This window comes from Daucus carota, chromosome 6 (assembly GCF_001625215.2).
Source record: "Daucus carota subsp. sativus chromosome 6, DH1 v3.0, whole genome shotgun sequence".
Taxonomy (NCBI): domain Eukaryota; kingdom Viridiplantae; phylum Streptophyta; class Magnoliopsida; order Apiales; family Apiaceae; genus Daucus; species Daucus carota.
In genome coordinates this window covers 33,423,702-33,448,986 of record NC_030386.2, presented here as the reverse complement: position 1 = coordinate 33,448,986, position 25,285 = coordinate 33,423,702, and the positions used below count along the sequence as shown (strand labels likewise).

Genomic DNA, 25,285 nt, shown 5'->3' with positions numbered 1-25,285 from the left:
CTGTCTATTTAATAGATAAGAGTACTCAAACAAATAAATGTATATATGTAGTAGTATCAAGTATCAACCATATGAGAAAAGGAACCTGTGTATCTACTAATACTAAAACCATCACAATATTGCCGTCCACCACCTAAACATAATAAAGGTACAGACATGAACATGTACCATTCTCTACTATCAACAATCTTCCTGGTACCAGAAACATGGATTAGAATAAAATTAGCTATAAACGGGTAGGGCGTACCATGTCCCACTATTCTACCAGCCATCTGTCTGGTACCATATATTGCAAACAAGTAAAATGAAGTCATCCTATTCTACCAGCCATCTGTCTGGTACCATATATTGCGAACAGGTAAAATGAAGTCATCCGGTCGCAATTTGAGCAATTTACTTGAAGTCTTCAACAACAAAAAAAATGAGAAAGCGATATAATTACTACAAACCAAAACTCGATCACACTTCTTAACATCTGGGTAAAGGGTATCAAGGCATATGAAGTGCACATATTCTTGTGAACACTTTTTGTTCAAAATCTTCACTAGATGATGATTACCACCATCTAGTGGGGGGGCTTAAATTAACATTTTCACTATGTATTGATGATACAAAATACAAGAATAAAATACACCGATGCAGGAGTAACTCAAACCTTACAACTAAACTCCAATGTGACCTCTACCACCACAATCTGAACACATTATGTTACCGCTTCCGCCACAACCTGCAAGTGAGTGTAAGCACTTCGTATCGTAAATTTCTTTCACAAATATTATAAGTAAAGACATTACTCGAAAGAAAGTAATGCATTTATGTATATAAAAACAAGGAGTGATAAGAGATTATGAATGAGAAATGTAAGCTTGTTCCCTCTAGAGAGCTTACTAAACACATACCCTTTGTAATGTTGCTCAACTTATTCTTGCATAAGAATATTATTAATGCGCATTTCAATTTTAAATTATATGTGTGGCCTTAGGCAAGCAAAATGTAAAATTATTGAGTAAACATAGACGGATAAAAACATTCTTTACTCATTCCTACCTCTCCAAGCCAGACCAAAGGAAGTGGTCAACTTCCATTCTTACAACTTATTCCAGTATATGGATACTAAAATAATTGTTTTACCTTTCAAGAGCACTTCAGAAACTTAAAAAAAAACAGGTTATCAGATAAGAAATTAAGAAATTAAGTGTGGAAGAGGAATCTACGGGAGATTATAGTTGGTGCAGTTTCGAATGTGATAGGAAAGAGAAAGGGAATACCTAGGCAGCGAACTTTTACCATGATTCCTTGACTCTCCAATATAGAGTCCAGATATAAACCTGAACCAGAACAAGTGGCACAAAGGACAGCACCTTTAGCTTGGCAGTCAGAACACCGCATCTTATCTCCAATGTTCTTCTCGGCTAAGGATAAACCAGTTGGCTTCTCAATAATCTCCTCGGGTATGGCTTTATCATAACAGAACAAAGACTCCAAACCGCTTCTGCGTCTATGTGAATCCTCTACTGCATGTGAATCGGCCTGCAATGCACACACAAGGGCAAATAACCATATGTAAAGCAAGATAAACACAACAAACATTGAAAATTTACTAGCATTATATGTTGGGTGATGAATGCTAGTTTAGGACCAAACTTGCCTACATCAAGACGATCAGATAGGAGTGAGCATTTCCGTTTCAGATTCATTACAGTGTTAAACTAGAATTAAGATGCATAACTGTTTTTTTTTAAATCTAGTTACAAAATTATACTAAACCTTATGATTCTGTGCTCGATAAACAATTCAAATAAATGTCCAATATGATGAAGCGACAACCCAATTGCCCATCATCTTGTTATTTTAGAAACAATCATCTAAATTCACTAAAACCGCAAACTAAACCGAATATACCCAATATGTCGTTAAGATGTAAGCATAGAAGCTTTAAACCCTGCGTTATTCTCTTTATTTTTGGAAACAACACATAATGTTGTTGAAATATGGTGAAAGCAATGCAATTTACATTAAATCTATAAAATTCTTGGCATTTAGGCCAGTAAAGTTCCGAACTTTATAAATATCAACCAATTTTATGCATAAGATATTATAGCAGAGACACAAACACACACATATATGTACCTGAGGTGAAATGGAGCCATTGGTGGAAGAAGAAGAAGAAGCAGTGATGAAAAGGGGTTGTTTGTGGTGGTGTATTATAGTCCTGAAACTAAAGCTTGAATGGTTGTGAAGATGAGAAGGGGGCAAAGAAAATGATGATGAAATCTTGAAGCTAGTTGAAGAATTCATGGTGCAAATGAATTAAGATGATGAGGAGCTAGAGATGCAAGGGAGTAAATTTGTGAATCCAAATTGGTGACTTCGATTATACCAATGATGATGCTGTGTGCACTTCTTGTTGCAACCTCCCTGCCTCATTGTTTTTAACGCCCTTCTCCCCTTTTATTTTTTGTTAGGGTTAAATGGCGTTTTGGTCACTCAACTGACCGGAAACTTGCAATTGGGTAATCCAACTCAAAAAGCTGTCAGTCACATCATCATACTCTTAAAAATTTTCATTCAGGTCACTGGCCGTTACACTCCGTTAAATATTTAACGGAAAGCTGACTAAGCGTCGTGACTGGATTTAAATAAATCCACCGTGGCATGTACAGTCAGCTGAAGTGGCATTTTGGTCACTCAACTGACTTCAAACTTGCAATCGGGTCATCAAACTCAAAAAACTTTCATTTTGGTCACTTATCATAATACCCGTTAAAAATTGAAAAAAAAAAGAATTAAAAGCTATCATGCAGCATCTTTTTTTTCTCTCATGCAGCTATCATGCAGCATCATGCAGAATTAAAAATATGATATATAATTTCTCAAATTGATGAATCCAGGCTCCAGCAGCAGAAGAAGAAACGCAAGTCGCACATATGACATTTTTGCAATTATCAACCAACTATTTAGTTCCTTTACAAAACTTCAAACCCTTTTTCTTTTGGGCCCGGTTGATTGGGACCGTGACTTTAGAGACTTATCACCTCAAGGTCATAAGTTTGAATTTCATTGGGAAGCACAAAAATAAGTGGACTGTGACTTAGCGGGTACAAGTGTGCTAGTAGTTTTCCGGATTAGTCGAGGTGCGTGAAAGCTGATCCAGATATTGGATTTAAAAAAAGGAAAAAAAAACTTCAAACTTGTAAACAAGAATTAGATGTTACCTCTCATAGGAATTCCTAATACAACAGTGCACAGCTCAGTGATACCAGACTGAATAATGTATGCACATCGTTGTAACTTAAGAATGATGCTCTAACCAACACTAAACCCCATATGTGAAACAACAATGTGTAAAAACATAAACCACTTGCTTCAGTTCCTGCTGAACAATGAAGTTGCTAGCCTGAGTATTAAGCTGGTAGGAGAGCTGAACACTTACAAGTTTTAATTAATTACTCTAATAAACATCTGTTTGGTAAAACGGATTTGTAACTAATTTTTCACAACTCATCTCTTATTGAGTCTTTACCATGCCAGGGTATATAAAGTTTATTTGAAACTGTTTTTTTTTTTTTTTTTTTGGCAATAAGAGATTAAGAGCCGGAAGGTTCAAAACAGGAACTGAATTTAGCAAAGACATAAAACAAAATTTCAGAGATTTGTCATTTAAAATATTAGAGTGTACGTACAGACGGAAGAGCTGATAGCCACCAACAAATGCTATTGTATTCAATATGAACATCACTATTCTGTACAAGCTTGCTTACATTACTGCCCCATGTGAAGTGGTTTTGGTGCAGAAGGGGCACAATTAAGTGAACACCTTGCTTTGTTTTCATCCATTTCCTCTATACATTCTTCTTCTGTTCTCTGCCAGAGCAGAACCATGTTGCAGACAATAGATTTTAACTAATATATTACAGATTACAGGTGAAGATAAAAGGAATTACTGAGATGTGGAGTGTACAACAATTTTTATGATACGCCCCGGATAACCTGGACCTCTCGTATAAGGCAGGAAGTTGCATTCACTAAACCGAGGTGCCGGCAGAACTACGATAAATTTCATCGACATGTACTGCAGGAACATAAACGGCATGCTGCAATGAGCTGTGGGTGCGACCATAGAAAGCGTAAACTAATACTCCAATAGCAAGCCATACTGATACACGGATCCAAGTAGCAGCACTGGGTTTAAAACAATTACAAAGTCAGGGTCATGAATAGGATGAAAAGAAACATTAATGAAGTGCTTGTAATTCCTGGGCAATGGATCAAGGAAGAATTTGTAATTGTTTAATTCTCTGCACGGCCGCAACCATAGTCATATACATAACTTATTAACTGATAATAAGGCTAAGGCTGCTTAAAATCCCCAAACTCTGCCGATGAGGGAGCCTTGTGCACACGGCAGAACCTTAAAAACTCAATTCCAACCCAGTCTTTGTTGTTTACAAGTAAAGCTCAACCCCACCAAGATTGCATATAACGATGTTGTAATTCAACTTACAAGAACAGTAATATTTTAAATATGAAGTTTTTTTAGATAAAGGACTCACCCAAGATTGATCAGCAAATAGACATTAATAAGAATGCACGCAATAGGCAGAAGAGGAACAAACGGACATATAAACCCTGCAATAAGAGATATTATTATAATTACACATTCTTAACAAATTTTAAAATGGCTATAAAGTTATAATATTCCACTAATAATTATGCCTAGTGATTGTAAGACTAAAGAATAACTTTTGCGTAATATTCTAATAGATGCTGAATTATATAATTCAAGGTGTTTAACATACAAAGATGAAATGATAAAATTGAACTGGTAAGCGGACAACAGATACGAGGATCTGAGCTAACTCTTTACTTGATAATATCTAACATAAATTATACCTCCTGTGTGACCAAAAGTATGTCTCCCTTCATCTTGGCTGATAATGCTCAGCACTGCCAGCCCACTTAAGAGAAGGATGCCACCGATGCCACATAGAGTCAGTCGCAGATAACTGCACGCAGATCAACAAGCCAATGTTAGGTAAGTCAGAATCCTTATCATGTAAATGAAAGTGTCTCAAATGAGTAACACGGGACATAAAATAACAGATTCAAACCCTGTAAGCTGGTAATAAATCCTCCGCTCCCCCTCCCCCTCCCCCCCTCTCATGCACACAAGCATTTAGAAAAACCGACCCAATTGATTAAAACAGTGGACAGAACCTACCTGGGTAAGCGTACACTCAAAGCAGCATATTCTCTCATGCAAATAAATATTTGAAGAACCCCGACCCAATGGACTAAAAGAATGGACAAAACCTACCTGGGTAATTGTACACTCGAAGCAGCGGATGTAAGGACAAGTGCTCCAACACATGTAAGCAATATTGTCCATCCTGCAATTTTCCTCCTATTCTTTTCACTTATAATGACTGCAAATAAGTAACGAAAATAGGTGAATACCTTCTCAAGTCCTGCAACATTAGTAGAACCCCTAATTTCAATAACAAAACCCATCTACTGTCTGATTAGTTCATTAGAATTCGAGAATAAGCTATCAGGTAGTCATTACCTTTTAGAATATATCAGTGAAAAAAAGTGTAAAATCAGATTAATTTAAGGATGAGAAAAAAATAATCTAGTTTATGATTTAATTTCTTAGTAACCTAGTTGCTTGGAACTAGTCTACAGTCTAAATTTATGTTGGTTACAGTTACTTGGCTGTTTGGTGTTCTTGTGTTATTTTCTATTCTTTACTTTATCAACATAATTCTACCTGGTTATATTATCAACATGATCCTATCGGATAACTGATCTGATTTCTTCTTCTGTATTTTATCCACCTTTCTACTCCATTAAATTAGTAATCCTGTATTCTGCTAGTCAAGCTCCATCAAAGGCCTAAAACAAAACAATCAAACTCCACTTCTTTCATTGCTTATAAGTAAACCAAGAAGAAATAAAAGCAATATCTACATATCCTGTCAAGTCTAAAAGAGAGCATAGACCAAATCAATAACTACTGCAACCTGTTTTGAAACCCAATGAACTTGATCAGAATTAGGTATCCTATCTATTACATCACCTATTACTTTCAAAGTTTCATCAAGATAGTTTTCAGAAGATCCACCAGAACTTACTAGCTATGCGAGATCGGGATACACATAAGTCATAACAGATGTGACTACTGAATGCTATCACAGAACTTCTGCTTGAGCAAGGAATATATTTTAGGAATGGGGGTTGCTACTGCCCAGGTGCTTCCAAAATGCTAAATGTAATAGAGTATCAGAACAACACACACTAACTAATTCCTTCCCACAGCCATAGATTTAATACATCCATTTACTATCATGCCTCTTACCGAGTAGGATCGCAAACATCTTGCCATCCCCAGACCCACCTCAATGAGCAGGATAAACTGGGTCTGTTTGGTTAGGCTAATTACTATCAAGCCTACTTAATACAAAGTAAAAGAAAACCATGATTACCTTGAGACATTACTTTTTCTATAAGAGGATGGTCAGCTGGTGCCGCCACTGTTCCATGTATAAGCGGACTATCTTCACCAAGTATTCTGACCTGATCTTTAGTGATCCCCGCATCAATTTCCTGCGGAATACTATCATATCGCAATGAAACTAAGTCAATAGCTTCCTGAAGTGATGATGGAAGTGGAACTTCATTCGGTGGGACATATCGAAGGATCAATACTGAAACAGCTACCATTGTGAAAGCAAGAAGTGTACCAACACTGACCTGCACAGTTTAAAGCACACGTGTCAACTGTAGCAGATAGAGAAACTTACTGATCTTTCGCTAGTACTATGTGGACTGTATACTACTTCAGGCAGATGATAAGCATACCATTCCTGCCAACTGCTCAACATCCATGAAGAATGACAAGGTTGCAGCTATTACACCAGTTAATATAGTACTCTTGACAGGCACTTGTGTGCGTTTGTTAACCTCTGAAAAGAACGATGGCAATAATCCATCTCTAGCCATTGCCATCAGAATTCGTGGCTGGGAAACACAAAATAAAGCATTGTTAAAGCTATTAGGTGCAAGCAGAAAATATATACATATTTAAAAAGTATCAGGAAAAAGATAATTTTAATACTCTAAAGTTTGATCCAATACTAATCCATGGTAAAATGGTCAGGAAATTCCTTATACTGGACAATTAAAAATCAGCCTAATAGAAATAGAAACAGATTTTCAGCTTGACAAGCAAAAGTACATAATAGCGATGTGTTTAGTGTAAGAAGAGGTCTCGAGCAAACAAGTTATATACACCCTCATAATGCGTTACAAATTGAATAAATCCCACCAGGTTCACTGCCACTTTTGTAGATTTTAACAAAATATGAAATTATTGGAGTACTGTTACCACATATCAACCAAAGAAAACACAAATTACTAAATTAGTGGATGTATGCATACAATGACCCTGGATTTGAGATGGAAAAAGCAGAACGGAAAACAGTGGACACCCGCTTTATATTGCAAGTGCTGAACCATATCTCTTCCCCTACAGGTCGTTGCTCGACAATGTTGAGTAAGATCAATTTTCCGATCATCTCAAAAATCCACGGCAATAGTAATAAGATATGTCTCTTTATTCAGATAATGAAGTTATTCTTCAATATATATTCATTGTACAAGTTACAAGAATGAATATTGTAATAAAGAAGCCTGTCCAAAACGAGTACTTCCGCAAGGAACAATCAACATATTAAGAATCCCATATGCACGGAAAGCCTTTTTTATTAAGTTCAAATTCCGTTGACACATTATTAAATTAATTAACCATGTAAAAGTCCTAATACTTGTAACCGAATTTACCCTACACAGTTGGTACAACACAGATTCCCAAAGAAAAAATAGGTAGGACATGACTGATAGACATAAAACCAGTAAATCTACCAACTCTGTAAGTTACCTGAGGAAGAAGTGAACCCATCAATGTCGAGCAGAGAGCAGTACAAGCTCCCAAAGTTATAATATATCTGCAATGTAAGCAGATAGATATTTTAATGAAAGAAGAGGCGAAAGATTAGGAATCATATTGATTACTTGAAAACTTGACAAGAATAACTAGCTACCATTGATTTCATATATTGCAAGTACCAGATATTTACTTACGATGCCCACTGAAGTCCATGACTAGAAAAGGCCGAGGAGATGGGGGTATCAGGATCCATGGCATAGTAGGGAACGAGACCGACAATGACAGCAGAGACCAACATATATAATGTGCAGCAGATAGATAATGCAGCCCCGATACCTAGAGGTAAATCTCTTTGAGGATTCTTCACCTGCAGATATTGTAAAATGATATTTTCACCATTTAAGCTCTTCGACATGACATTATATAGATTTTGTACACACAATCAGACAATGCACTTTACATACCTCTTCAGCTGTACTGGCAACTGAATCAAACCCAATGTAAGCAAAGAAAACAGTTGAAGCCCCAGCAAGCATTCCATCTACTCCAAAGGGAAAATACCTACAAATTAACTATAGAAAATAAACGACATGATAATATGTAATACCCTTAAGGGAGATTTCGGACGACATGATTACCCTTACCCAACAGGAAGTTCATAACCAGGCCAATCAGTCTTGAAACCCAGATATCCACCAGCTATAATGACAAAGATCATGGCACATATATTTGCTACTGTGACAACAGATTGTACTAATGTACTCTGCCATACCAAGTTCAATCATCAATAAGTAAGTATCACACAGTTCGACAGAACAAAAGGGTCACATTCAAATATTGCAAAGAGACAACAAGAATATGCTTCACCTCTTTGATTCCCACACACAAAAGTGCAGTGACAACAAAAACTAGAATTGCTGCACATGGGTCCACCACTACATCAAGCCCAGGAATATGGTGGCGGGATAGAAAAGCTGGCAAGCTGTCTGCATTCCCGAAAAGCAAGGCCTAAACCAAAGAAAGAAGATGAACAATCAATATAAAGCAGGGAGGTTAAACCATGTATTCATATATACACAAAGTGGAAAAGGATTACTAAAGCTCAGGTCACATGGGATAAAACAAAGACCCACATGAAGAGGTAAAGCTCTGATATTAAAGAAATAACTCAAAGCGCCTAGACTAGTGCATGCCAGAAGCACGAGATACCGTCACATAGGGTTTATATTGGAATCCTGTGGACACAAACTCAAAACAAGATTCTACTTCTTAAAAGTTAAATTTGAACAAAAATATTTAAAAAATTACATGCCTGTCATCTGAACAGAATTAGCAAATTCTAATTGCTCTGCAAGCATTATTCATGTATCCGCTAACCAAGCAGCTTAAATGGAAAATTATGAACAAAATATTTTTCTGTTTTTTGTTGATAAAATGCTTATGGTTGCAACATTAGATCCACATCCAACACAACTTTGTAGCAAATCATGCACAAGTATAAATACGGTTATAGGAAAAACTATGAGGAACCACCGGCATGACCAACACTAAAAACAAAGATGAGCAAAATTAAGCTACTTATTACTTAAGTTACATTAATTATAAATTCATAATAACAGACGGAAGAAACAAACCAAACACATGCTACATGAGAGAACACTTCACCAGATTTGGGGAGATTCCACGAGCAACTGCAGAACCACCAATTGTATATTCCAATATGAGAGCCCACCCAATTATCCAAGCAAGACTGAAGGTGATAAGATGGGTTAATTTTATTAGTGATCTAGCATTCAGTATGTTACATGCAGAAATTGGAGCATATTTAAAAACCTAAAAGAGGCTCCCCTCATTTTTGCCAAATTGTATACTTCAGGGTAGAGCTCAACGCCCAAAACCTTATCTAAGTGGTAGCTCCAGACACAGGTTTTGTAGGGAAATGACGGCTTCATACATGATATAACATATGAATTTTTAAGCAATGTATTTAAGAAATAACTCGAAGATAATAATAGATCCAGTTTGATTCATATAGGTAAGATGTTATATAATCCATTGAAATGACTGATCTGTTTATATTACAATATTCATGTATAGTGTAATGCAATATTTGAAACAATTATTAAATCACTCTATCTTCTCGAATGTGAAAATTTATGAGTTTGAAAAGGATGGATCCACGAAAAAAGAAAATGGAGCAAAGATAAATGATTATTAATGTGAAATATCATGGTATTATCTACTTATATCGTAACTACGACATTGTAGCCTAATCCTATATGCGACTATAGTCATGCTATAAGTGGAGAATCACACGTTAAATGACACTGGCAGCATCCTCTTAATTTTAGAAACAACTGCAACTGAATTATGCGATGTAAAGACAATCACAAAGGCCTAGCTGATTGTTCATCTTGTAATATGTTATTAAAGATTAGTTTTTAGAAGCTAGCATCCTAACCAGGATAAGTGAACACCTAATTAAAACTAAAAAAATATCGCTGGAGAGACCATATTCACAACTTGTCTGAAAGGTTTGTAACTTTACCCTTCTCCCACGCATATATAAGAATAATGATAGGCACTGCCAGCAGATGGACATCGACTTGCAAGCTCTGCATAGCAGAAAGCAGAAAGAGCAGCTGCTATTCCAGCAATCAAGAAGGATAGAGCTAGAGCTGGCCCGGCATGCTCTCTAGCAACTGTTCCAACTAAAATATAAACACCGGCTCCAATAGTCGAACCAACACCTATAATTTTTAAAGCAAGCAACAGAAGTAAGTACATCCACAAAAAAACAAACTAGAGGAATAAACAAGTAAACAAAATGGATTAGCAAATCTTGAGACCTGTATCCAAGTCATTAACAAAAACAAAGGGAGGAACATATTAATTTACAGGCTCTCCTTAAGGTTAAGGTTTCATAGTGGGACTTAAGTGGTTTATACTATATCTTTAAAACTCCCTCCCTCAGAAAATTATTTTATTGGATCAAACAATGTGGATCACTAAGATCCTATGAGTCCATTTTGTCCAAATTATAATTGATCTATATTATCGGAAGCTCTGAAACCATATTAAGTTAGTGTCGCCTAGCTCCAATACATCTCCTAAAATCTTAGGTGCTAGCATAATTGCTTAACTAGATCACATATATCCTTAACAAATAAGATTGTGAGCAATCCAATAGAGAAAAATCATATGGCAACAACAATTAAACAACACAAAACAACCCAAAAAAAAACGAAAGAAAAAGTCAAAGAAGGAATATAAAGAAATACCAATGGCAATAAGGTGAGCAATAGATAACTCCTTAGCTAATTGATGATCACCATTAGAAGAAGACTTGGAATGAATAGAGTCAACCTGTTTTCTTCTGATCAAACTTTGAAACCCAAATAAACCCTTTTCTCCTCCTCCATTTTTGCTACGTCTTTGAGGATTTGAGAGAAACCCCATGAGAATTCGACAACTGGGTCACTCAAGATTTCAGCTTTATAAATTACCCCCAAGAAAGAAATCAACAAAAACTCAGAAAATCAAAAGCATGTATATAATTTATTTGATTCTATTCACAAATATAGGTGATGGGCAATGAAGAAACAAGCTTGGTGAGCTGCCCGCAGAATCCAAGGCCTGTAAGATAAGAAAGATTCTTCAAGATTGAATCTTTTTATGGCCTTGAAGAAAGCAGGCAGATTGAGAGAACAATTATATATAGATATACAGATGTTTAGATTTTGTGTGTAGATATATGATAATCCCTCCGTTTCAATTTACATGTCCATTTTTAAAAAAGTTTTTTGTTTCAAATTACTTGTCCACTTCGATTTTCAATGCAAAATCATATTTCCAAAGTCAATTTTACTCCACATATCTCTTATTTATATTTCCTAGATCAATCTTATTCCACATATTTTGATCATTTAATGCAATTAGTTTGTGAACAATCACTTTTCTTAAACTATGTGATTTTTTTAAAGTGAACATCTAATTTGAAACGGAGGGAGTAATAATATAGAGTATAGTAAAGAAAAGTCTTTTTTATTATAATTCTTGACGTGTCTGCCTCTTTTTGACATTAGCGAGGGTTGAAAAAATAACCAAATTTGTAGATAAGAAGAGCTCAGACAAAGGTTTTTTTAATTTATTAGAAAATGTGGAATTATTTTTTTTTACTTTTCTTTCATTTATTTGAACTCTATAAAAAATCTATTTTGATCATTTATTTGACTTTTAGAAAAACAGATTTCCATGTGTTTTTTTAATCTGATTTTCTGAAAAATTAAAAAGAAAATAAAACAGTGAATTTTCAGGAAAATGACTTTCTCTTTTGAAAAAGAATCAGAAACAACTTCTGAACTTCTTACTCCCTCCGTCTCTTTATTCTTTTCCTATTTGGGATGTCGGTACTGTTCATAACATGAGACAAATTACTAATTTACATCTAATCTATAAAACTAAATATAGTCATGAGTGATCTTGTTAGATTCGTATTCACGAGTACTTTAATACAGTGAAGTTTTTATTTTTAATGCTACTACGAAATGAAAGATATTAACGATTAAAAATGTGTGTTGGCAAACGTGAAAAGTACAAACAGGAAAAGTATTTAGAGACGGAGGGAGTATCATTATTGAGAATTTCATATAGTACTAAAATAATTTTTGTCGGCGTATATTGAACAGGTTTTACATGAACCTTCAAGATTACACGTAAAAAACGCATATTGGAGAAAAGAAATAATAAACTTTTTTTTATATACGTAAAATTAGAGTCTTATGTAAATTATAAAGAGGTAGCTTGGGTTATAACTTATAAGCATTTAAATAAAGATGAAACGGAGTGATAATTGCAACAGGACTGGGGATTCGATCCTCCAATAATTGGTGGGTACAAGACACACAGTATTTTTGCAGAATTATTGATGGGTGTGCTTGTGCCTGTGTCTGTCATCTCACTTGCCATACAATTTTTGTCGCTTCCTTTTCAGAAATAATTGCATCTCTCGTTTATACTCCACCACCACTTCGCAGTCCCAATATTCCTCGGTGCCTCTGCGCATGTGCAGCTTTTTCATTTCTTCTGATTCGATACAGACAATCGATAAGTCAAATTTATAAAATTCCGCACGTAATATGTGTACATAAACACACATTAAAAAAATCAAATTTCTATTAGTAAATTTAAGTAGGTTTTAACATATATTAAAGCAAGATTATCCATATACTATGAAAAATCAACGCGGACAGCTAAGTAAGTTGGAGGCTTGTGATGTACGTAGGCTAACTACGAAACTTTGAAGCATTTGCACACGTTATTAGAAATTTGAATCAGGCTTATTTTAATCGAGTAGTATCTGCTATTGAGTAAATTTAATTTAACAGGCATATGGAATGTCAACACGGGTCTGTATATTCCTTAAAAAACTTTTAAAACTTTTGTTTAAAGAAAAAGTCAAATGCCTGAGCCCACCCGCAAATGTTACGAATACGAGAAATAGTGCCGGATTGTTAAGAAAATATATATACGTGAAAAAGGTTACGAGTCCGTGTTTTAATATTTTCTTAAAAAAATAAGCAGACCCTGTACTTTATATTTCAAGTTCTTTATGCTCAAAGATCGTGGAGTGGTGACGAGAGAATATAATTTCCTCCTCTTTTAATTCCCTGACAATTTTCTAAAATATTAAATACAATGGCGACATGTTGAAAGAAGCATGCTTAGAGATGGAGTTGAAGTAAAGTTATGAAATTGCTACAAATTCATTATTTCCTGCACCAACCCAGCATATCTATCAACAGTTGGTCTTTGTTTTGTTGGGGAAATAAATACCATTGCGGCGATACAACGGCCACATATAATGCTACTGCTACACACACGGTTATTCACTGATTTTTCTAAGGGTTTTGGTCAGTTGTCGGTCTTATCTAACACACAGCTCCATTACCATACCATTAGATATGTATTTCAAGGGTTGGGATTGAATTTTTTTTTTTTTTAAGTATCTGCTATAATTTTCCACGGATAGAGACTTTCTCTTTCCGCGAAAAATTATAGCGGATACTTAAAAAAATGAAATTTTAATCTGAACCCTTGAAATATAGATCTGACGGCCCTGGAAGTGTTTGCCCCTTCCCACCAAGAATACTTCTACAATACATGAGATGCAATTTTCCAGAGTTGATCAAAGGTTTACGATTAAACACAATATATTTTTACTTACAGGCATTAAAATTTAAAAATGAAGGTTTTACAATGAATTTATCATAGATGCACATTTGCATCATTGCTAGCATGGTACCCGAATGAGCAACACTAGGCAAGGACAATTACCAATCACCTAACATATTCTACCTCTACTTCTATGTCATTTAACAACCTATAATCACCTCAAATACTGAGGAATGATTAACTGACGTGAATTAACAGCTCTTTACTCAGTTATCTACTTTCTCTGCTGCCATTTGGAGAAACCAAATCCATTATTGCTGGTCTCCACAGCGGCCTCGTCAGTGGAGTCTGATCCACTACCCAGCGAATCATCAGAACTTTCATCTGGAACAACTTTCACTCTATCAGCATTCTTAACAATCCAATCTGTGAACTCAGGAGAGGATGCCCAATCAGCCAGAGCCTGCCGCGTAGATTCCTCGGTGAATTCTTCCCATTCTTGCTTAGAGAATTTCTTTCTGTTTGGCGTTTTGTGGAAGGTTGAATAAAAGTCTTGCTGATTTTCTGTCTTCGTCGATGGAGGGGAAACCAAACCTGAAAAGGCATGATCAAACAAAGGAAAGGTTATGAAACATGTGTGTGCGCATGTGAATGGAAAAAAATCATTAATTACAAAAGAGATCTTTAAAAAGGCATACTGATCCTGCACAACTATTTTGCAAATTATTATGAAATAAACGTATATCTTTCCAAGATAAGGGACCTGAGAAGGTACAACGAAGATAAGATGTAGTCGAAAGTAAGTTTACCTTTAACAGGAGAATCAATCCATTTGGCTGAATTCCTTGGACTATTCCCGCTGTTCCAGAGATTTTGACGACGATTAGTTGTTCCTGGCCTACTTAAGAATTCTGCCCGAGTTTGCTTCGTCGTTGCTCGTCCACGAGTTGGTTCCCGAGGGCTTTTATTTCCATGAAATGAGAAATGCCTACAAGCACAATAGCGACACCCAATATTTTGAGGATAACATAATACTAGAAATCACCCTGTATACTTCTAACTCAACTCCGTCAATTTATGATTTGTAAAATACTAATAATACGCTAATTTGCTTTACCAATCACAGACATCTATTCGAATTTCTTAAAAAGAGACTAAAGATTTTACACTTTATCAGGGGTGAATAGATTATTCTGCTTCACAAACATGTTCACACAAATATCGAACTGATTTTCAAGTTAAGCTGGTCAGTTCTTCAAATTTTTTACAAGAATTAAAATTCAAATATAAATATATAAAACCTCACAGTCTCACTCTGCCTATGGAAACACTCTCCCACTACAATTGGGCAAGCTGACGTAGAGGTATAATCCAAGATTTTTTGTTGTTTGCTAATTAAATCCATGATTTTTTCTCCTTCTATCTTGCAAAGGTTTTACTAAATGAAGAATGGAATATCCAATTTTTCTTAAACAATGGTATTACACGTCTTCTTAGTTTAGATCAGGGAGAAGTTAAAATTGGGTCAATATAGAACTTACTCTAGGTTCTTCCACTTGAAACGAGTAGATGCCAAGCAGATCATCAAACAAATGCCCTGTGCTGTCAATGCCAAAGATGTATCCAGTGTGCTCTGCAATAAAACAAAAACTGGTTCTTAACTAAATAAAATACTGCAATTTTTCTTGAAGGAATAACAAATATCATGATACATATAAGGCTGCAATAATTTAGGCAGGTTTAATAGAATGCACATTTAACCATCACAGGTTACAAGCAACAAAAAAGTTACTCTGTACAAGTAAATCATGTTGGTTGTAGTCTATATGCATACAGCAAGGTATATTTACAATCCATGGCAAAGAGATTTACACGCAAGTAGGCTGCTGTTCTCTACATATATTGTGTAAGAGACACACATATATAGTACATTGTCAAATTATTATATTACCTAATCTATTTAAGAACTCGACTCGTAATAATAGAGCCATAAATTTGTGTAATTATTCAGTTGTAAACAAACCGCTAGATATATCATTTCTCAACACCAGAATAGAATCGGGACAACAACAGGACAGATTATATTTCCAACCACTAAGATTATATGAACCCTAACAAGGTGAGAAAAAACTTGCTTACCCAGAAAGCAAACATTTTTGCCTTTCTTGTAACTAAGAAGAATCTTTTCTAATAGTGCTCAAGCAAAGTTAAATAGTAATGCAGGAAGACCGAGAACTACAAGGTCTCTAATACCTCAGCACGGCAATTTTAACAAATAGATTACACAAGTAAATCACCTGGAAAACACACGTAAAGCCAACTAAGCGCATGGCCCATTTCACAAACTGAGCTACGCCATCATCCACACTTCCATCATCTGAAATTACAAACTTCCGCACAAGCCATAACCCTAGAGCAGCTCCAGCAAGACCAATCAAAAGCCCCACAAGAAGAGAAACCTGTGGCCCAACAGACAAATATGTAACAAACTCATAATAGTAAATCCAGTTGAAAACTGGAGAATAGTTAAAAGGAAAAGTTAATTACATACAAAAAGGAATATGCACAGCTAAATTTCTTACATATTTAATATTTTTAACTAAATTGTAAATTCTACATACTGAAACCCAAGTTGACTAGTCAATTGCAGTTCTTCATTGTAATGTCCTCAACTTCAAATATTTGCATCACTGAGAGAGGTCCTCTAAGACCCTCAAATTAATGGATTGACCAATGTTATGGACGTACATGTCTAGTTTAAAAATTCTTGAGTATGCAGAATCCGCACTTTAAATGTTTAAATTTTACATTTAAAGTTCCATGACTTGGGGATCATGATGTCTGTTCATTTTATATGTTTTTCCCTGAGAACTAAATTAAACAAGGAACACCTTCCAAGGCTGATAATCAAATGCGCACTATCGACATTCTGCATGCAGACCACAGGTTTCAAAAATATCTTATGGCTTTAAGTTTCTGTACCCAGCTTGTTGCTTATTGTGAGGGAAGAATAAATAGGATAATATAAAATTAAGGGGAGGAAGAGCCTATTTAATGACTTACAGGATTGTGCATCTCCTCACTGAATCCAAAATTAAGAAGAATGGAATTGATCATTATTGAAAACTGATGTAGCAAGTAGGATCCTGCTCCGAACTGACATAGAAATAAAGATAAGTTAGCAACAGAAAATAAATTCATAATTAAAAAATAAAAAATATAATTAAGTAAAAGCAAAAGGCACTTACAACTGATGTGTATATGGACAGGTAGAGGAAATTTTTCCGGCCAGTAGGTAACAATTTCATTCCCTATAAGGTGATGCAAACACAAGTACATCAATATGCAATTTTTTGCTATTTATTTATAGAAGAACAAAAAAAATGAAATTTCCTCGAATTTAATTATTCAAAAACAATAATAAATGTGTTCGACATACTCTTTAGTTGTTTTTCCAAACATGGTACTAATGTATTGGGAAGAATAAAATTTTCTGTCTTGTTCCATATAAGCATATGAATATATTCTAACGCAGTATTCTCAAATTGCATGTTTTTATACAGTATTTTTAGGACTTCAAAAATTAAAAGCAAATTAAACCAACTGTTACACACAAACACACACACACACACTCTGGCAATCCATCCCGCTTATCCCAGTATATCATTCACTACTTTATTCAAACGACATGGTATTTGGCAACAAGGAAAATAGAATTTGAAGTAGTAAAAACAAGATGAAATCTAAGCAATCCAAAAACCGCTGATTCTTCAATTTTTTCTAAATATAAAAAGCACATTAGTGAATCATATTATGCATAGAAGTTACAACTACATGCAGAAAAATGTAGGTCAGAAACACAGAAGAAAAGTGCAATGTATTCAATAAAACATTTCAAACTAGATACCTGAAAAAGTAGAATAATGACAACAAGGAAAATCCCGATAGCCATTGAACTGCTATAGTAAAATGGAACCCAACTGCTGACAATAGGTGCCAACAGCTGTAACACAAACCCCACTGCTAGACAAACAACACGCCATTGCTGAAAATCTGCAAAACAAAGAGGTTCAGGGTAAAGATTCAAACGAGATAAAGGTGACACATTAAGTAGATATACAATTTAAAGGTAATCAGTAATAAAAAGGTGTCCAACCTTCTTCAAGGGTAACTGTGACAGACCCAAGTACTTTGCCAGTAAATCTTACATCAAGGAATTTGTCCTCATAAGGTGACATGACAGAGTACCACAGACCATTTTGCACACTTCTCCAATTATCATTTTCACATTGGCATGACCCGAGTGATGCATTCCTGCCCCAAAGAAAACTAAATTAAGAACATTGTCCTGACTGAATCTGTAGCTTTTATATAAGAATTAAATTTGCAACTACAGAGTTATGAGATAAACAAGACCATTATTAATGGAAGACTCCTACATAGAAGCATAAAGGAAGGTTTGTTCTTACTTGTGAAAACAGATCTGAATTTTAGAATGCAATGTCTCAGGGATGACTACAGATGGGACCAAAGTAACCCGATATGCATTGGCATAACTATCAAGCTTTCTTCTTGATTTGCCAGAGATCTTGATACGATCACAAGATAAAGTATCTTTTGATTCTCCAGAAGGTTGTACCAGGAAAGAGGGAGTAAAATTTACAATTGGATTCTCCACATCAACACCTGAAATATCAAACAATGAGCCAGCACATGTCATTAGTTTTAATTCCTAAAAGTCCAAAACTTCTGTATTAACAAATTTCTTCAATACATTAAATTGATAGGATGTGTCAACTCCCCTTCTCCTGATTGAATAAGATGACTATTATCTGAAGCAATTTAAAGTTTACTCAGAAATATAACAAAACCACCATAGAAGTGTTAACAAAATTATTTCCCTCACCTAAATCAGTTAATAAAACGAAGATAAAAACAATGTTCAAAACTTTATCCCTATCAATCTTTGTTAGAACTACAGGACTGAATTAATAATATCAAAACTGCACCAAATCATTACCTACCCAGAAAAAAAAAATAGATTCGAAAAATCCACGGAATATTGCTTAACGGACTCAAAGAGGACTCAGTAGTTCATTGGGTAAGATTGAGGAAAAGGATTTCTTGGGAGAGTTGGGTGAAATGAGGATAGCTCTTTCAAGGGTGAAATAAAGACATCTTTCATAGTGTAGCAATCAACTGTATACAAAGCATTCTGGCTCTTAACTAGGCTAATGAGAAACATAAGCACTTCTGGGTTCAAATAAATCCTTCAAGAACCTACTCTCAGCTTCACTAAAAATACTCAAATTCTCATATTCCAACAAACCAACACAAATACAAATCAATTCCCACAAAAATCATGATTAAAAAAATCCTCAATTACAAACATAATCAAACAACTCAAATTATAACAAAACTAGGGTTTTGAGTTAAAGAAGCGAACTTTAAAACCCTAATTAATAAAAAAGTCACCTTTGAGTGAAGAGCATGTAGAGATCCAAAGTGCGACGAAGAGAGTAAAGAGAATACAACGAGCCCACGAGATTTTCATCACTGTCTTGGAGGATTCAATCAGTAATAGATTGTGATTGTTTAGTGGCCGGTTTATATAAGTTGCGTACTCGTCGTCTCCGTTTTCAAAATTACGCGACGCGTTGCGTTGCGACCGCCAAGTTTTCGATTCATCCCCCTAATTCTTTTTATTTTTGTCAAATCCGCTGTTATTTATTAAACTCATTAGTATTAGTATTATCAATTATGAGGAGAGAATTATAATATATTTTCTGCTTACGGAGCTTATCAAATTCTTAAATTATATTTTTATATTTCACATAAATATGTACAGTTTAATATGTACTGTTTATTTTTATATTTTCTGCTTACGGTGTTTATTTTTATATTTTCTGCTTATTTTCCGGTTTAAATCACACGTACATGAGTGTTAAATAAATCAATACAGTACAATTTATTAAATAAATAACAGATGAAAAAAGGAAAAGAAAGGAATGAGAGATTCTTGTTACTTTTTTACTATCCGTGAATTTTGAATTTTGAGTATAACTCTTGTTTATAATGTGCGTCTATTTAAAAAATTATTTAATTTTAAATTAAAGTAAAAATTAAATAAAAAATAGGATCCTAATTTAAAATTTTGCAAAGGACCTCAATATTTTGCCCAGCCTCTGCGGTGATACATGTCATGTCACAAGAACCCTTCTTACGATTATGAAGAAACTTAATTTTTGTCCTCAATGATTGTTGAAGTTAGAACACACTGAGCTCATGTAACAGGGGAACTTATAATATACAAATGGGAAAAACTTGGTATGCTTTTATTTTGTTCCTAGCATCCTAACAAGAGCTGACATACACTTTCATGGAGACTAACTAGTCCTAGAACACAAGTACTATCAGGCACTAAAGATTGGAAAACTAGCTGATTTGCATCTGCTGCATAATATTACAAAGGAAGGAGTGGTGTGAATATTTAAATATCTCCACAGCAATGTTGAATACCACACCTTTTGCTCTTCCTCTTCTGAAGGCATATCTATATTCGTAAACCTGTTTACACAAAAATGATCAAGGCATCTCTGAGCGACTGATGAAGCCCTCATCCCATGTAAGTAGAAGAAAAGAAGTTTGTTTGTTGTGCAAATTGAAACGATGTCATACTAGAATGATTTTATGCAAATATGTCGTTTGAAAGTGTAATGAGAAGAGCATGGAGTACCTAAAGCTGCAGCTATTTGATAGTCATTTGTAAACGTGGAGGTTGAGTACTTGGAGAGGCTGGGGACCCTTCGATGCTCTGGGAGGGGTCTTGAATTTGAGCTGCAAACTGTAAATTCCACAACACATCCTCGATAGAGGGTCTTTCAGCTGGATCCTTATGTAAGCACCTACTGCATATCTGCATCACCGTCTTCAATGACTCGTCAGTATATAAATCTTGAACTGCTGGATCCACCACGCCATTTGGAGCTGCAATATCAGCTGCTGTGCTTGCTTCTAACTGCATAGCATCGGCCAGTGAAGCAAAAATTTCTTTTACTCATCGTGTTTTTGGGTACGTTTCAATTTTTCAATGCATTAGATTTCTGGTAATCTGGGAGGGGCGTGAAGATTCAAACACATGACCCTTATACAATGAGGCATAGCCTTGCTAAATTAGATTTTAAGTCTTACCTGGGGTCTAAAAATATCCACTTCCCCGTTTCCATTGATATGTTTTCCCACAATGATCTCTAGTAATATCACTCCGAGGTCATATATATCCGATTTCCCCTGATACGCAATCCTAGAGACAACAGATATCTTAATTAATCAGTTGTAGAAATAGGCATATGTATTTTTATCTTAATTACTTAGTGTAGCATGAAATCACTGTTTTTTTAGTTTTAGCTTGATCTAACATGCAAATCATAACGCTTAAAGTGTACCAAGTGAATTATATAGACCTTGCAGTGTCAACTTCTTTAGATCCAACAGATGAAATTTGGCTGCCAACCTGTTAGATGTAAATCATGACATAAACTGAAAACATTAAAAAAAAATGCTATTAAGAGAGCATATATGACCTTTTCTCATACCTTCCCCATATATTCTTTCAACAACGGCAGATTGTGACTACTGATTTTTGCTACAAGGTTCAAATCCAGTAAAACATCTGTTATCTTCAATTTATTTGAGAATACACCTGGCACAATTCCTGCGTGAAGAAATTGGATACCCTTAGCAACCCCTATTGCAGCTGCTATGCGCTGGGACCAAGTTAACGATTGGTTATCACGTCTCTCTGCAGATAAAACAAACTGGATGAGTGCCTATATTTGACTAGCAGTGCAAAAGCGGAGGCTATTATTTGCGATCTTGTCCTATATATTCCACCAACAGGCCCTGTAAAATATCATAGTTACTTACCAGATATCCAGTCCCTTAACGTCCCATTTGGTGCATATTCAAATACGAGAAATATTCTGCTGACACTTGAATCATCCAAGTGATAATCAAAGCAGTGGCCAAGAGCACTGACCAAATGCTGATGTCTTAGTTTTGATAATATCTCTATATGGTTCATATAGCTCTGACTTTTGTCCCTTCTGCTCATGTTATGGCACCTAATAGCAATGTGGGAACCATCCCTCAGTTCACCTCTGTACATCTGCATCATGAAGAAATCCATGCTTATTACATGTAACAAGAATAGTATAGTCTACTAGCTCAAGAAAAATTTCACTAATATCATGAGCATGCACATCAATTTCAGCACAGTCCCTGCCTACAATGGAACAAGAATTTAGAATGCATTTGTAACATACTCTATTTAACTATCACATGCTATTTTGCTTAATAGAGATTATATAGCACACACTAGAGAATTAGAAAAGAACACATGAAGAAAAACAATAGCATATGATATGATAAGACAGGATATACACCTGACTGTATGAACCTTCATTTAGTAAAGTTGATGTATCAAAGTTATTGGTTGCATCCTCAATGTCTTTCAGTGAAAAATTTCGATAAGCTGGAACACCTAGTGCTCCTAGCTTCATTGCTTGAGTTATATACCCTGCGGGAACAATAGGTGAACAATTAAAATTTTCTTTGAGTTACATTCAAGCAATTACAAAGACTTATTCTAGTCTACCTAAATAAAAAGCTAGTGGTTGATATATTGGCTGGCTTAAACTTATTAATCAGCAATATAGTATATATTGATTTAAATTCAGAGAAGGTATTAGTGAGTGTATAAGATGAGCTTACTCGCATCTTGAAGAAACTTTGAGGTGTACCCTACTGATGCATTTTCTTGTATTAATCTTGTTGAAGGTGACTTGACCATCCCCTTTGAACGTACTCTTCTGAGGGTCAAGAAGACTATAACGACCAGTACAGTAACCCCAACAATCCCTGCAGATATGCTCAAGGCAAGCGCTGTCTTGGATGGTTGTTTTGACTTGGGATGATCAGGTACAATTCCAACGGCCAGAGCTTCATTTCGACAAAAGGACACTGGATGCTGGCTTTTGTCCTCACCAACTAAACAATTTCTGGCATAAGAAACAATCCTGGTTCTGGCTTCATAATGGAGACAGCTAGGCAATCTTCCGGTCAACAAATTTCCAGTTAAATCCACTAGTTCAAGTTGGGAACTGCAAGACATGTTTTCAGAAAGCATTCCAGTGAATTTGTTTCCTTCTATATTTAGATAAGTGATTGATGGCAGAGAGAGCAAAGAAGACTGAAACCGTCCAATAAATCTGTTGAAAGATATATCAAGCCGTTGAAGATGACTAAAAGAGTTCACCTTTTCTGGGATGCCAGAGATGAACTTGTTCTTCCTCAATATAAGAGTAATTATTTTGTTGCTTCCAATTTTAGGAAATTGAGGTCCAAGAAGGTTATCTTCCAACTCAAGCACTTGTAAGTTCCTCAAACTGCTTATATCAGGCACCTCACCTGCTAATCTGTTATGCGACAAATCAAGAACTCTGAGGTTTTCTAAGTTACCTAAAGATTCTGGGAGTGATCCATTTAGCTTATTTTTCCTAATACTTAAAACAGCCAAAAGTGACAATTTATTGAGCCCATCTGGAAGTCTATCTTGGAACAAGTTCTCATCAAGTATAAGTGTGCGTAAGTTTCTTAACAATGAAACTTCTTGAGGGATCGCTCCATGAAAGAAATTTGAGCTGATATTAAGTATTTCCAGCGACTCTAAACGTGAAATCTTGCTAGGCAATTGACCTCGCATTCCAAGGGAAACCAGTGTGAGGACCTTTATGCTAGGAAGCCTCACAAGTGTAGTAAAAAAAGATTCAATAGAAAAATTCCGAGGTAACGGAGGAGCCCCCCTTTCCCCAATAATGTGCAGCTGTGTCAGGCTATCTTCATAGCATATAACTGTAACCGCTGGAGTTGGTTCAATATTGCAAAAATCTGTGTTGTTATTCCAGCTGCTTAGTACACTTGGAAAATTGAGAAGGACCTGAATTCTTTGAAGAGTCTGGGCTTGCGACGATGATAGTTGCTCCGAGTAGCAGATCGAGCTTGCAAACATAAGGAGAAGCAGAAGTCTTGCATGGCTAAAACTCGCAATCATTTCAGAATCTACAACACAATGTTTGCAGTTGAACCAAATATATTAGTGTTGAAAGAACAAATTCTTGAATCAACACCAGTTTAATAAGTATTAGAAACAAAATAAAACCTGAAGATTCCTGAAGTACTATATTAAGATCCACTAACAAAGCACATGCAGAATATAATATTGAAGATCAAGAAAAAAAAACTGCAATTATGATTACTTGCTATTGTGAAAAGGTAAGATAAAACAAAGCACATGTAGTTGGACAGTTGGAGTTGGATTATTTAAACACTTGAAAACAATCTAGAGCACTGTCAGAATACTTCAATGTATAGTTAATTAGAAATCCAACAATTTATAACAAAATGCAGTATTTACAATGCATAATCTACGGAGGAAGCAAAGCCAGAGATAATATTGAAGTCCAACTATATAAAAAGCTTGCCTCTGTTTCAAATGCAGAACCAGATTAAACCTTGTATTGGGGATTAAAACATTAGTTTGGTGTGTGTGGGGAATGTTGAGTATATCAGAGCCCTAGTTGAGACTAAAACAAAAAAATTGCAGGTGTAGTACTTAGAAATGAAGTAATATGACCACCAACCATTTTAATATACTTGAAATTTGCTTTTCAGTAAGAGTTCCACCACATACTCTGCTCAAACTTTACAAAGAAAAAGTAGCTAGCATTAACCTTAAACACACACATGCACAAGAAAAGATTACTTACCAAGCTTTTTCCTCCCCAGCACAAAAGTGAAAAAAAGGACTAAGAAGTTTGAGCCATGTCTCTGTCTAGCTATTATGGCCTTTATTGAGAAAGAGAAGCTAGCATTTGGACCTTAAAAACTGGTGAATCCGGATGTTTTGTGTGAAAATGAAAGAGTGTGCTGCAGATAAGGTGGAGTGGAGGAAGATATCAAAACAATGCAAATGAAGGGTAACAAAAGAGACAAACTAGTGACACGGGTTCACTATAAGCAGATAGCAGTTGATGCTGGCGCCATATATTTAACTCTACTCAATAACACTTGTATTATTATACCTATTACTATGTATGGTTTCTT

General features: G+C 35.3%; 4 protein-coding genes across 5 annotated transcripts; all 4 read right to left on the bottom strand.

Moving 5' to 3' along the window:
- Positions 1-361: 361 nt before the first annotated feature.
- Positions 362-2,443, bottom strand: LOC108224242 (protein PHOTOSYSTEM I ASSEMBLY 2, chloroplastic). Its single transcript, XM_017398759.2, has 3 exons — positions 2,131-2,443; positions 1,269-1,530; positions 362-727 (listed from the first exon to the last, which is right to left on the bottom strand). Exons 1-3 carry the CDS (start codon positions 2,296-2,298, stop codon positions 663-665), a joined length of 495 nt encoding a protein of 164 aa, XP_017254248.1. The 5' UTR covers positions 2,299-2,443; the 3' UTR covers positions 362-662.
- A 1,190-nt stretch (positions 2,444-3,633) lies between these two features.
- On the bottom strand, positions 3,634-11,700 carry LOC108227477 (cationic amino acid transporter 2, vacuolar). Its single transcript, XM_017402629.2, has 14 exons — positions 11,230-11,700; positions 10,497-10,698; positions 9,614-9,698; positions 8,816-8,956; positions 8,593-8,711; positions 8,413-8,509; positions 8,143-8,315; positions 7,940-8,006; positions 6,862-7,020; positions 6,486-6,753; positions 5,318-5,426; positions 4,894-5,006; positions 4,554-4,629; positions 3,634-4,182 (listed from the first exon to the last, which is right to left on the bottom strand). Exons 1-14 carry the CDS (start codon positions 11,405-11,407, stop codon positions 4,026-4,028), a joined length of 1,944 nt encoding a protein of 647 aa, XP_017258118.1. The 5' UTR covers positions 11,408-11,700; the 3' UTR covers positions 3,634-4,025.
- A 2,431-nt stretch (positions 11,701-14,131) lies between these two features.
- On the bottom strand, positions 14,132-19,841 carry LOC108224545 (uncharacterized). The gene is made up of 10 exons (XM_017399196.2): positions 19,598-19,841; positions 18,592-18,808; positions 18,279-18,436; positions 18,030-18,175; positions 17,371-17,433; positions 17,186-17,278; positions 16,420-16,581; positions 15,664-15,755; positions 14,932-15,110; positions 14,132-14,716 (listed from the first exon to the last, which is right to left on the bottom strand). The coding sequence occupies exons 1-10, from the start codon at positions 19,674-19,676 to the stop codon at positions 14,397-14,399; spliced, it is 1,509 nt and encodes a 502-aa protein (XP_017254685.1). The 5' UTR covers positions 19,677-19,841; the 3' UTR covers positions 14,132-14,396.
- Positions 19,842-20,325: 484 nt separating this feature from the next.
- Positions 20,326-25,285, bottom strand: LOC108192894 (probable inactive leucine-rich repeat receptor-like protein kinase At3g03770). Of its 2 annotated transcripts, XM_017359421.2 has the most exons (9): positions 24,949-25,285; positions 22,895-24,241; positions 22,567-22,700; positions 22,049-22,289; positions 21,718-21,923; positions 21,586-21,635; positions 21,314-21,425; positions 20,859-21,140; positions 20,326-20,689 (listed from the first exon to the last, which is right to left on the bottom strand). In XM_017359421.2, the coding sequence occupies exons 2-8, from the start codon at positions 24,231-24,233 to the stop codon at positions 20,871-20,873; spliced, it is 2,352 nt and encodes a 783-aa protein (XP_017214910.1). In that variant the 5' UTR covers positions 24,234-24,241; positions 24,949-25,285; the 3' UTR covers positions 20,326-20,689; positions 20,859-20,870. The 2 variants fall into 2 exon arrangements, with proteins under 2 accessions (XP_017214910.1, XP_017214914.1); XM_017359425.2 differs by lacking the exons at positions 20,326-20,689; positions 20,859-21,140 and having other exon boundaries at positions 21,568-21,635; positions 24,949-25,090.